Source organism: Hippocampus bargibanti, linkage group LG03 (assembly GCF_051943395.1).
Source record: "Hippocampus bargibanti isolate YZ-2025 linkage group LG03, ASM5194339v1, whole genome shotgun sequence".
Lineage (NCBI taxonomy): Eukaryota > Metazoa > Chordata > Actinopteri > Syngnathiformes > Syngnathidae > Hippocampus > Hippocampus bargibanti.
In genome coordinates, this window is record NC_142736.1 from 6,646,427 (window position 1) to 6,658,687 (window position 12,261).

The 12,261-nt window shown below is 45.1% G+C and overlaps 1 protein-coding gene across 1 annotated transcript in view; it reads left to right on the forward strand.

The window, feature by feature from the left end:
* The window catches only part of cemip (cell migration inducing hyaluronidase 1), a 121,679-nt gene that overhangs the window by 101,561 nt on the left and 7,857 nt on the right, over window positions 1-12,261 (forward strand). Inside the window, exons 24-26 of the mRNA XM_088991758.1 lie at window positions 3,113-3,317; window positions 3,676-3,762; window positions 11,136-11,293. Coding sequence (XP_088847884.1) covers window positions 3,113-3,317; window positions 3,676-3,762; window positions 11,136-11,293 — 450 coding nt within the window. The remainder of the gene's footprint in view (window positions 1-3,112; window positions 3,318-3,675; window positions 3,763-11,135; window positions 11,294-12,261) is intronic.

Below are 12,261 nucleotides of genomic sequence, written 5' to 3' on the forward strand. Positions count from 1 at the left end.
TCCTCAGTCACTCCATCACCTGTTCGGATGCAATAGTGTCACAGAGCCAGACATCAGATGTAGCCTTCATTCTCTGAGCCAGTGTACAGAGGAACACAAAGATCTCCACTCCAGATACTAGCGCGTTTGCCAGACTGCATATAGCTTGAGAGAACCTCCTTCCCTCTACCGCTACTGAGATTTTACCAACTACTTGTAGATCATCTAATGGTAGAAGATGCTAGGCCAATATCAGATGCCTATCTAAACTTGCTAACCCCCTAAACTGACACCAGGATGTCACTTCATGACAAATATGGTCAACCCCATCAGCTAGCCAATGGTAGTTCCGCAGCAGTCCACACCAAATTTGGGTGGACACTGCAAGGCCCTTGCCACATCATTGGGCGGCCTGCCCACACGGTCAAATGCCTATTTACCTCAACTTTACTATCCTTGGACGATCGCTATAGGCACGTAGAGCAGCTCTGGCAAGTCAATACTGTCCCTACCGACCAGAGAAAGAGGTGACCCGATCCAAACAGGGCTAACAAACCATATCCCTTATTGAAACAAAGAGAGTATGTACAGAGGTGTGTGGCATCTTTAGATGTCCCACTCCTCTGTTACACCAAACTGCATTGCCATTACTAAACACACCCAAAGAATCAGTCATGGCCCTATTGCGCAGCACTGAAAGACACCTCCTTAAGAACCCTGAGCAAGGAACAGCCTATCAATCCAAGATGATGAAACTTGCTGAGTCGGGCGCAGTACAGGAAGTCCAAGAAGACCCATTCACCAAGGATAGTGGGTTCATCCCCAACAACTCGTCACCCACAATAGAAATAACCACCTTGTCTTTAACTGCTCTCATCAGTACTTGGCCCAGTCCCTCAATCAATATCTCTTATCAGGCCCAACCCCAAATGCCTCCCTGCTAGCTATCCTGTTATGGTTCCGGGAACATCCCACCACAGTTAGTGGAGATATCAAAGAGATGTTCCACCAGGTCCGCCTTTTGCCTGAGGATCATCCTGTGCTAAGATTCTTATGGAGAGACCTGAAGGTGGAACAAGCGCCCAAGATTTTCGAATGGCAAGTCCTCTCCTTTGGAACCACTTGGAGCCCCTGCTGTGCAACTTATGCCCTACAAAGCTACGTGAAGATTACTGGCCAGAACAATGAAGCCCTCCGAATGTCTGTGGAGCGTTGTTTCTATGTATACAACTGCCTGCAGAGTGTGACTACACCCGACAAAGCCAATAGTTTGGTGTTCCAGCTCAGAAATGTACTTGCTTCAGGTGGATTTGAATTGCAACAGTGGGTTTCCAATAAACCCCATTTCTCACCCATGTACCTCCAGATCTCAGATCCAGTAGCCTAGATATGTGGTTAGCACAAGATAAGTGAAACCCATATGACTCAACCCTTGGCCTCAGCTGAAACTGGCAGTTGGACACCCTAGTTACAAGCAAAGAGTAGTTCCCGACAAAAGACCGACCCTGCGAAATATATATCAAGTGTGAGCTTCACAGTACTACCTGCTAGGATACTTGCTGCCATTTTCCACCCACGCCAAACTCATCCCAAGACAGCTGTGGGACAAGCAGCGAGGTTGAGATGACCCCAACCTCCCTCCAGAGGTCTAGGTCTAGTTGGGAGGCAGAACTCCAACATAGTTTCTCCATTACAATGTCACGTCTATATGTGCCTTCTGGTACCACCCTTGAAGGCATCAACCGTGGGGCCGTAGCATTCCAGCATAAGGAGCATTTATCCTTTATTCTTGCTCGTTCCTGCAGAACACCAAAACGCTTGCACACTGTACCTCGCCTTGAGCTTTGTGCAGCTGTTGTAGCTTCTACCTTTAATAAAAAGCCCAACCGATGGTCACAAGGACCCCCCTTCCTTCTGAAGTGCCCAAACACCTGCCGTAAACGCCACACTCCGACTCACCAGATGATACAGCTGAGTTGACGAAACTCACCTTCTGCTGTTCCGCTGTAACCTCACCTGATATTGCCAGCTTCCAAGACGGGAACGCAACACCTGGCAAACCCTCATGGATGCGACTGCACAAGAGCTTCACGGCCAATCCCCCTTAGATTACCAACCAAGCTCCATGCTCTTAAAGGTTGGCCGACGTCATGAGAAACACTGGGGTCTCATATTCAAATGTTTGACCAGCCGAGTAGTCCACTCCAACCTTATCCGGAATATGGACATAGATACCTTCCTGATGGCGTTTAGGCGGTTCATTGCATAGGAGAGGAACTCCCTCTGAACTGTGGTCGGACCACAGAAAGAGAGCGTGAGCTTTGCATGTGTCCACCACTACAGGGTCAACTTGCTCAGCAGAAAATCAAATTTAACTACAACCCACCAATAGCCCCACACTTTGGCAGAGTAGAAAAGTAGAGAAATCTGCACAATTAAATGTTCGTTCCGTTACTGTATCCGGAATGAACCCATCCAAGAGGATGTTCTCTTTTCTGTTCTGCTCGAAGTGGAAGCTATTTTCAACTGACATGGCTGATCTTTACCTGGTGATCGCAAATAGCCTTCTACTGGGGCGGCCTGATGGATCACTTCCTCAAAGCATCTACCCAAAGAGCGAGAACCGCAGGCGCTGGTGCCACTCACAAATCCTTGCAGACCAGTAACTCGGTTGGTTATACTACCAGGCCTTCCATCAGGCGTGTCAGAACCCAAGTCTAATGAGACTATATGGAGCCAAAACCCTTCACGCAACATTTGGGGGCGGATGTATAAAAGGCTCAGAGACATTGATTGATTTTATTTTCTTGTGTTACTGTGCTGCCCCCGTTACTGGCCATTGTTTTCAAACGTCAATACCACAAAACAAACCAATAATGCTTCAGTGTAGTGAAATTACAGAACTGGTGTGTTTGTGTGTGTGTGTGTGTGTGTGTGTGTGTGTGTGTGTGTGTGTGTGTGTGTGTGTGTGTGCGTGTGCGTGTTCGTGTGTGTGTGTGTGTGTGTGTGTGTGTGTGTGTGTGTGTCTGCGTGTGTCTGTGTGTGTGTGTGCGTGTGTGTGTGTGTGTGTGTGTGTGTGTGTGTGTGTGTGTGTGTGTGTGTGTGCGTGTGTGCATGTGTGTGTGTATTGCAGGCTGCTCTTCTTAAAGGTTCAGGCTCATAACAACAGGGAGGAATTTGCCTTCTGCTCCCTTGATGGATGTGAGAGGATAAAGATAACAGCTGTCATTCCGAAAGGCAGTCCACCCAGCAATTGCATGGCTCGGGCCTACCCAAGACACGCTGAGCTGCCTGTCGTAGACGTACCAATGCCCAGAAAGATCCCAGATGACAGACTGGTGAGAGTTGAGAAAGAATCGAATTCAACCTCAAACAGTATTGAAATGCTCAAGTTGTGATATATTTTGGAATGTCTGATCATGTATATCTATCATTTGTGGACTCGCTTGGTTCAGCAAGATCTGGTTTATCATGAACCTGGACTGAGTTTGACTACTAGTACAGTAAGCACTCAAATAAGAGAACAGAAAATAACATAAATGTATGATATTTGTTACTTGATCTAGACTTAACTTTAGAGTTTTTTTTTCGAATGTTTACTGATATCCACTTTCACTATTTGCTGCCTCTATATGATGACTGGATGTTTCCCAAATGTGTCAATTGTTTCAGAATATTTTCTTCGGTTGATTTCAGCATTCACCAGAGCACTTGCTGGAAGTCAAACTGGAGTCTTATAACACTCGGTTCTTCCACATCAAGGAAGACTTTGCATTTTCTGAGGTAACATTTATTTTGCAATTTTAGACATGCATTCATTGTATCTTTCATCTGCCTCTTTAATTGTTTTAATTCGTTTAAATTGAGTTGGATGATTTTAGCAATAAAGAATTGATGAATAAACAGCTCTCGACAAACAACAATTTCCTTTAATTGGTCAGAGTTCCCAATCTGTTTTCACTTCACCAAACTTGCCCAAAACAAGCTACAGTCGCGTGAAAATGTATTTCCCCCTTCCTAATTTCTGTTTGTTTTTTTTGCATATTTATCACACATAGACATTTCAGTTCATGATCCCCATGTTAACATCACACAAAGACAAATCACTTATATGCAAATTGTAGTTTCAAATGCCAAATTATATTTTAGAGACACAAAACAAAAAAAATCTAAACCTGCCGGTCCCTACATTAAAAAGTAATTGAATGGATAGATGGATGGATGTTAAATAAAAATGATTCTAATACGTAGAATTTACCAGCGCCTTTCAAAGCACCCAAAGACACTTTATAATTAAAAGAACAATAAACACCAGAACAATAAAACCATAAATAAAATGAGAGATACTAAAAGAGCTGATTAAACTAAACTGTGGATGCAATTTTAAACAGATGGGTTTTGAGGTGGAATTTGAAGGTAGGAAGAGAGTCAATATTACGGATGTTGGGTGGAAGTGAGTTGCAGAGTTTGGGAGCAGAGTGGCTGAAAGCTCTGCACCCCATCGTGGTGAGATGGGAAGAGGACAACTACCGAGAGGGAACGGGGAGGGGGGGCTAGGTTATGGAATGCTTTAAATGTAAATAAAAGTATTTTGAATTTGATTCTTAGTTTGTCGGGGTGCCAGTGGAGCAGCTGGAGGACAGGGGTGATGAGGTGAAAGGAGGGGTTTTTAGTGATGGAATTTTGGACTAGTTTTACAATAGTCGATGCGAGAAGTGACGAGACTGTGGATAAGGATAGAAGCGGTGTGAGGGGTAAGAGACGGACGGAGACGATTGATAATACGGAGGAGGAAATATGTGGACAGAGTTGTTATTTATATGGGTGTGGAAAGATAGTGAGCTATCGAGTGATCTATCTCTGTGTCTATGTCTCTCTCTCTCTCTCGCCACACACACACACACACACACACACACACACACACACACACACACACACACACACACACATATATATATATATATATATATATATATATATATATAAAAAATCTCAATAAGTCCTATCAGTGGCTAGAGAGGGCTGGCCTATAGGACAGCACAGGGGCACTCATCCTGGCTGCCCAGGAGCAGGCCCTGAACACCAGAGCCATAGAGGCAGGGATATACCACACCAGACAAGACCCAAGGTGTAGGTTGTGCAAAGAGGCACCTGAGACAATCCAACACATAACTGCAGGGTGTAAGATGCTGGCAGGGAAAGCCTACATGGAGCGCCATAACCAGGTGGCTGGCATAGTCTACCGAAACATCTGTGCGGAGTATGGACTGGAAACCCCAAGGTCAAAATGGGAAACACCTCCCAAGGTGGCGGAGAATGACCAAGCAAAGATACAGTGGGACTTCCAGATACACACTGACAAGATGGTAATGGCCAACCAACCAGATATCGTGGTCATAGATATAGGGGAAAAGAAAGCCATTGTCGTGGATGTAGCGGTCCCGAGTGATGGAAACATCAGAAAGAAGGAACATGAGAAACTCGAGAAATACCAAGGGCTCAGAGAGGAGCTGGAGAGAGCCTGGAAGGTTAAGGTGACAGTCGTGCCTGTGGTGGTCGGAGCACTCGGGGCAGTGACCCCCAAACTCGACGAGTGGTTGCAACAGATCCCGGGAACAACATTGGATATCTCGGTCCAGAAAAGTGCAGTTCTGGGAACAGCACGGATACTGCGCAGAACCCTCAAGCTTCCTGGCCTCTGGTAGAGGACCCGAGCTAAAATGGGTGACAGACACCACCATGGTGGTTGAGACGAGGATTTTTTTTTAATATATATACAGTAAAGTCTTGTTATATCGATATTCTCGGGAGTTAGAAAAAATGTCGATATAACCGTACTGTCGATATATCCGTCTTGCGCCGAACTCCATTAACAAAAGCCGCCAAAAGAGGGCATCCAAGTGCCATATAAAAAACGGAGCTGGCCATCAGCTCGCCATTTTGTGCCTCTCTTTTTTTTTTGGGTGAGAGATGTTCCCCCAATGTTGCCTCAAAATGGCAAATATAATTCTTTAATCGATTGCAAACATGTATGCTTTCCTCTTCAGAACTACAGTGTATTTGAATCATATTTATAACTGGATGTGTAACAAGAAAGCATATTATCCGAATCTGAAGCCATTGTTTGGATTCACAAGCAATGCAAGACGTCTTGGCGTGAAGTCATTTTTATTGGTGTTTTGCATTTTAATAAAAAGTGACATCGGTTGTCCTTTAATACACAGTATGGAATGTTAATAATTTTCAAAATCATCACGCTTCAGCAGACAAAACAACATTGTTGCAAAAAACGATTGCATTCATTTACAGTACAGTGGGCATGTACATAACACAACAGGGAATCTGCAACGCTTACATCTTACTGTATTATGTATGCAATTTAAAAAAAGTCATCAATCTTCTTCTGCTTCCCATTTTTACCTTTTAACACAAACACTTCAATCTCGTCTGCTACACACGAGCTAGCGTCTGGCGTGTACGGGAGCCGGTCACGTAACAAACTCACGTGACCAAGTCGACCAATGGCGCGACCGATGGCGTGTATGATATAAACATAGCAAAATGGCCGGCGGGAGATGAAAAGGAGCACCGTAGTAAGCTGATTATCGTAAAAACCACAAATCGTACTAAACAGAACTAATTATACATAAAAAGACTAGAAATGTGCACGGGAAATGAAAATAGTGGCGTAATAAGCAGTATTATCAATATAAACGGTGTGTGTATATATATATATATATTGTGATGTCACGAGAGGCTGTGTCCTGGAGGGCAAATGCATCCCCCTAAGATGGCTCCACCCAGAGAGAGTCTTGGCCCCACCTGGTGGAAGGCAGCAATTAAACCCACACACCTGCAGCTGATCAGGGCTTGATTGGAAAGCAGGGCTCTTAAGGCAGAGAGCCTCTGAGTGTGGAGCTTGGGGAAAGACAAGCTCGATTGCTGTGCTCTGTGGAGAAGGTGATTGCTGCGTGGAACTCATTGCCAGTTGGGACCACACGACTGGACACTGGATTTGAACCTAGCTAAGGTGGCTAGGCTACATGACGAGGACGTCAAGAGGGGTGAGGCCTAGAGACTCTTGTAAAGAACTCCGTCTTCAGTTTTACCTCAGAAAAGACTTTATTTGGATTTAAGTAGCAGAAGAGACTTTATTTGGATTTAAGTAGCAGAAGAGACACTATTCAAACCTTTGTTGCTTGTGAATCCCCCCTGGAACCCTTGATTAAAACCTTTTGTTTGTATCCAAACCTGTCGTCCATTGCACTTCTTGTCCCGTCCCGCTGAGAGCTAGCCTCTCATGATGTCACAATATACATATATATATGGTATGGTATATATATGGTTAAACATTATAGCGACAGGCAGACGACAGTGAGAGAGAGAGAGAGAGAGAGAGAGAGAGAGAGAGAGAGAGAGAGAGAGAGAGAGAGAGAGAGAGAGAGAGAGAGAGAGAGAGAGATACGGGATACGGGGATTCGAATCCCGCTTGAGGCAGACAAAGGGGCCAAACAAGGTCTGCGTCAGGTGCTGGGGAACCAGAGCACCCTGATGAAAAAATGGGCTACTGGAACAAAGTGGAGATGGACGAGATGCGATAACATGGCTCTGTTGGAATGCTACTACTCAAGCAACCCTAGTCAGAGGGGTTACATGCGGATAATAGGGGCTGAATGGTTACTTCGAAACCCACAGTCATGGTTGACCACGAAACAACTAGTAGCTCAGTGTTCCAATATCCACGAACGGCAATTGCTATCACAACTTGAGATTGATGAAGTACAACACAAATTCCGAGGTGAAGGGCCCCAGGCTGCCACATCAGAGGAAGAGGTTCAACCAGAGATTGGGAGGCAAGCCCCAATGAATGATGAGATTGGGAAGCCAGCCCCAATGAATGAAATGCTGAGCGAAGCAGCAACTGACCTGAGAGATAAGATCATGGCAAGAATGAAAACTGGGCAATGAAGACACCGATTACAACGGCTATGTGAAGTACCACCTGAAAGTCTCATGGAAACTGTGAATGCAGCACTGAGAACGATACCGACCGGAACGATCACGGAAACCAATGAGCTGATATACACCTCAGCATCAGTGATCCTAGAGATGCTTGGCTACAAGAGCAACCATGAGTGCCACGAGATTCATTACCCACCATGGAAAAGACGGTTGGAGGCCAAGATCAAGGCAGCTCGGAAAGATGTGAGTCAATTGACGGAGATCCAGAGAGGTGTGAATAAAAGGCCAATACCTAAGAGGTACATGCAGATAACCATACCTGAAGCACTCGAAACTGCCAAACAAAGGCTCCAGGCCTTGTCCAGTCGCCTAAAGAGGTACACGAAAGAGAATGAGGCCAGAAAAGGTATGAAAAACTGGACGGCACCAGGCCCGGATATGGTCCACACCTACTGGCTAAAGAAACTCACAGCACTCCACGAGCGCCTAGCAGCACAAATGAACCAGGTGCTGATGGATGGGACTCACCCCGGATGGTTAACCGAAGGGCGAACAATCCTGATCATGAAGGATTCCTCAAAGGGTGCAGTTCCTTCCAACTATCGACCAATAACCTGTCTCTCCACAACATGGAAGCTCATGTCAGGCATCATTGCGGATAAAATAAGTGGACACATGGATCAATACATGAGCAAAGCACAGAAAGGCATTAGTAGAGATACTAGAGGTGCCAAACATCAGCTGCTGGTTGACAGAACAGTCACTCAAGACTGCAGGTCCCGACATACCAACCTGTGCACAGCCTGGAATGATTACAAGAAAGCTTATGACTCGATGCCACACACATGGATCACTGAATTCTTGGAGTTGTATAAGGTCAACAGGACCCTGAGAGCTTTCGTTGCAAACTCGATGAGGATGTGGAAAACCACACTTGAAGCCAATGGCAAGCCACTAACGCAAGTGTCCATCAAATGTGGCATATATCAAGGTGATGCACTCTCCCCACTGCTGTTCTGCATAGGACTGAACCCCCTCAGCCAGATAATCGCCAAGACAGGCTATGGATACCGCCTCAGAAATGGAGCTACGATCAGTCACCTCCTCTACATGGATGACAAAAAGCTGTATGCTAAGAGCAAAAGGGACATAGACTCCCTGATCCACACAACCAGGATCTACAGCAGTGATATCAGAATGTCATTCGGGCTGGAAAAATGTAGTCGGATGGTGACTAAGAGGGGCAAGGTAGTCCACACTGAAGGGGTCTCACTCCCTGAAGGAACAATAGCAGACATTGAAAACAGCTACAAGTACCTCGGTATACCACAGGCCAATGGCAACCTCGAACTAGCAACAAGGAAAGCGGCTACGACCAAATATCTCCAGCGGGCGAGGCAAGTCCTCAGAAGCCAGCTCAATGGCAAGAACAAGACCCCGGCAATAAACAGCTATTCCCTGCCAGTGATCAGATACCCTGCAGGAATAATAAGGTGGACAAAGTAAGAGATTCAGACCACGGATGTTAAGACCCAAAAACTCCTCACCATGCACGGAGGGTTCCATCCCAAGTCCAGCACCCTGAGACTGTACACAAGCCGTAAGGAAGGAAGCCGGGGACTAGTGAGTGTGAGAGCCACTGTCCAGGATGAAACATCCAAGCTCCATGAATTCATCAAAGAGAAGGCTCCAACGGATGATGTACTCAGAGAATGTCTCAGTCAATGGGGAACAGAGGATGAGGTGCTGGATGAGGGACAATCATGGGAAGAAAAGCCCCTACACGGGATGTACCACCGAACCATAGCAGAAGTGGCTGATCTCAAGAAGTCCTATCAGTGGCTAGAGAGGGCTGGCCTAAATGACAGCACAGAGGCACTCATCCTGGCTACCCAAGAGCAGGCCCTGAACACCAGAGCCATAGAGGCAGGGATATACCACACCAGACAAGACCCAAGGTGGAGGTTGTGCAAAGAGGCACCTGAGACAATCCAACACATAACTGCAGGGTGTAAGATGCTGGCAGGGAAAGCCTACATGGAGCGCCATAACCAGGTGGATGGCATAGTCTCCCGAAACATCTGTGCACAGTATGGACTGGAAACCCCAAGGTCAAAATGGGAAACACCTCCCAAGGTGGTGGAGAATGACCGAGCAAAGATCCTGTGGGACTTCCAGATACAGACTGACAAGATGGTAATGGCCAACCAACCAGATATCGTGGTCATAGATAAAGGGGAAAGGAAAGCCGTTGTCGTGGATGTAGCGGTCCCGAGTGATGGAAACATCAGAAAGAAGGAACATGAGAAAATCGAGAAATACCAAGGGCTCAGAGAGGAGCTGGAGAGAGTCTGGAAGGTAAAGGTGACAGTCGTGCCTGTGGTGGTCGGAGCACTCGGGGCAGTGACCCCTAAACTCGACGAGTGGTTGCAACAGATCCCGGGAACAACATCGGACATCTCGGTCCAGAAAAGCGCAGTGCTGGGAACAGCATGGATACTGCGCAGAACCCTCAAGCTTCCTGGCCTCTGGTAGAGGACCCGAGCTGAAATGGGGGACAGACACAGACGAGGATTTATATATATATATATATATATATATATATATATATATATATATATATATATATATATATATATATATATATATATATATATATATATATATATATATATATATATATGTTTACGTTAATGTTGACAACAAAAGGATTTACTTTTGGACACCACATTGTCTGCGACTTTCCTAGGTTGGTCCTCAGTGTTAGTTATTAACCCCGGTGATGTGTATTTTGCATGAATCTTTATGAAAAGCGTACCATCCATTTAAGGGGTTTCTCTTGCCTTCTCAAAAGGCAATTCGATGGCACATCACACTAAATGTCTTTTGACCACACAGACCCAAAAAAATGCTGGGTTTAAATAGATTTTTCCTAGATTCAAAGTTGATTAGGGAACCCCACAGGTTTCAGTATTTTGGTGGCTTCAAATGTTCAGTAGTAGCAGTGGTAAACCTACATTGATGCAGTTAAGTGGTTTTGCAGGTCAAATTTGCCTCATTTAGTCCTGAATTTACACCTGCTCAGACTTTTTCCTTGTTCTTCTTTCTCAAAGAACTCGAGTATTATCATAATTTATTATTCACAAACATTGCTTGACGTGTGTGATGAAAGTATGGAGGGTCCTGTATCACAGGTGAATGGCAGAAAATTGTACCAACCAGATGATGGTGTTCAGCTGACTGTCATCGATGGACATGATGGGAAGGTGGTTGACAGCAAAGGCTTCCGGAACTCAATCCTTCAAGGTGTGCCTGCGCAGATAAACAACTACATCAGTGGACTGAAAGATGGGTAAGATCAAGTTTTGGAAAGAGCTCAGAAACCCAATATTAAAAAACTCAATAACACACAGTAAAGTCTCGTTATATCGATATCGGTTATATCGATAGTACTGCTTATTACGATACTATTTCTATGAACACAAGGAGAAAATTAACATGCCGCATCGGATATATCGATAGTCCGGTTATATCGATATTTTTTCCGACTCCCGAGAATATCGAAATAACGAGACTTTACTGTATTTGATTCGTGGGGGAAAAAATATGGCAGCTGAGTCGTCGACTAGTGAGCGACGTGGGCGACAGTTCAGACTAAGAGCCAATGTTTTTACTGTGTTACTGCAAAGAACCACATCATACATCTTCCTGCTTTGCACCTTAGTTTAGGGACTTCTGGCATTCTTGAATGATGCACTTCAAATCTGGCTTGCATTCCAATGTTTCAACTGAGCACTGAATGGATGTGCATGTAAAGCTATTGAGTTGTCATCTGGCTGGTTGCCCTTTATGTCAATTGGATTAAATACGTAGGTTGATCACAGCTCCATCTTCTGTGTAGAGCAGGTGTCGGGAACCTATGGCTCGTGAGCCATATATGGCTCTTTTAATGATTGCATCTGGTTCGCCGATAAAACTCAATACATATTCTCACTACAGTAAAGTCTCGTTATATCGATATCGGATATATCGATAGTCCCGGTTATATCGATACTATTTCTATGCACGCACGGAGAAAATTACATGCAAACAGGGTCGGATATATCGATAGTCCCGGTTATATCGATTTTTTTTCGGACTCCCTTGAATATCGATATAACGAGACTTTACTGTATTTCACTGTTCATTTTCTGTTTGGGCGGCACTTGGCGGAAAGCGCAATTTTGATGAGCTGATACTGACCTATGGACGTTGATGTCGAAAAAAGTGAACGCCCCCTTTAAAATAAGCCTGACGAGTAAGAGTTAGTGATGGGAATTC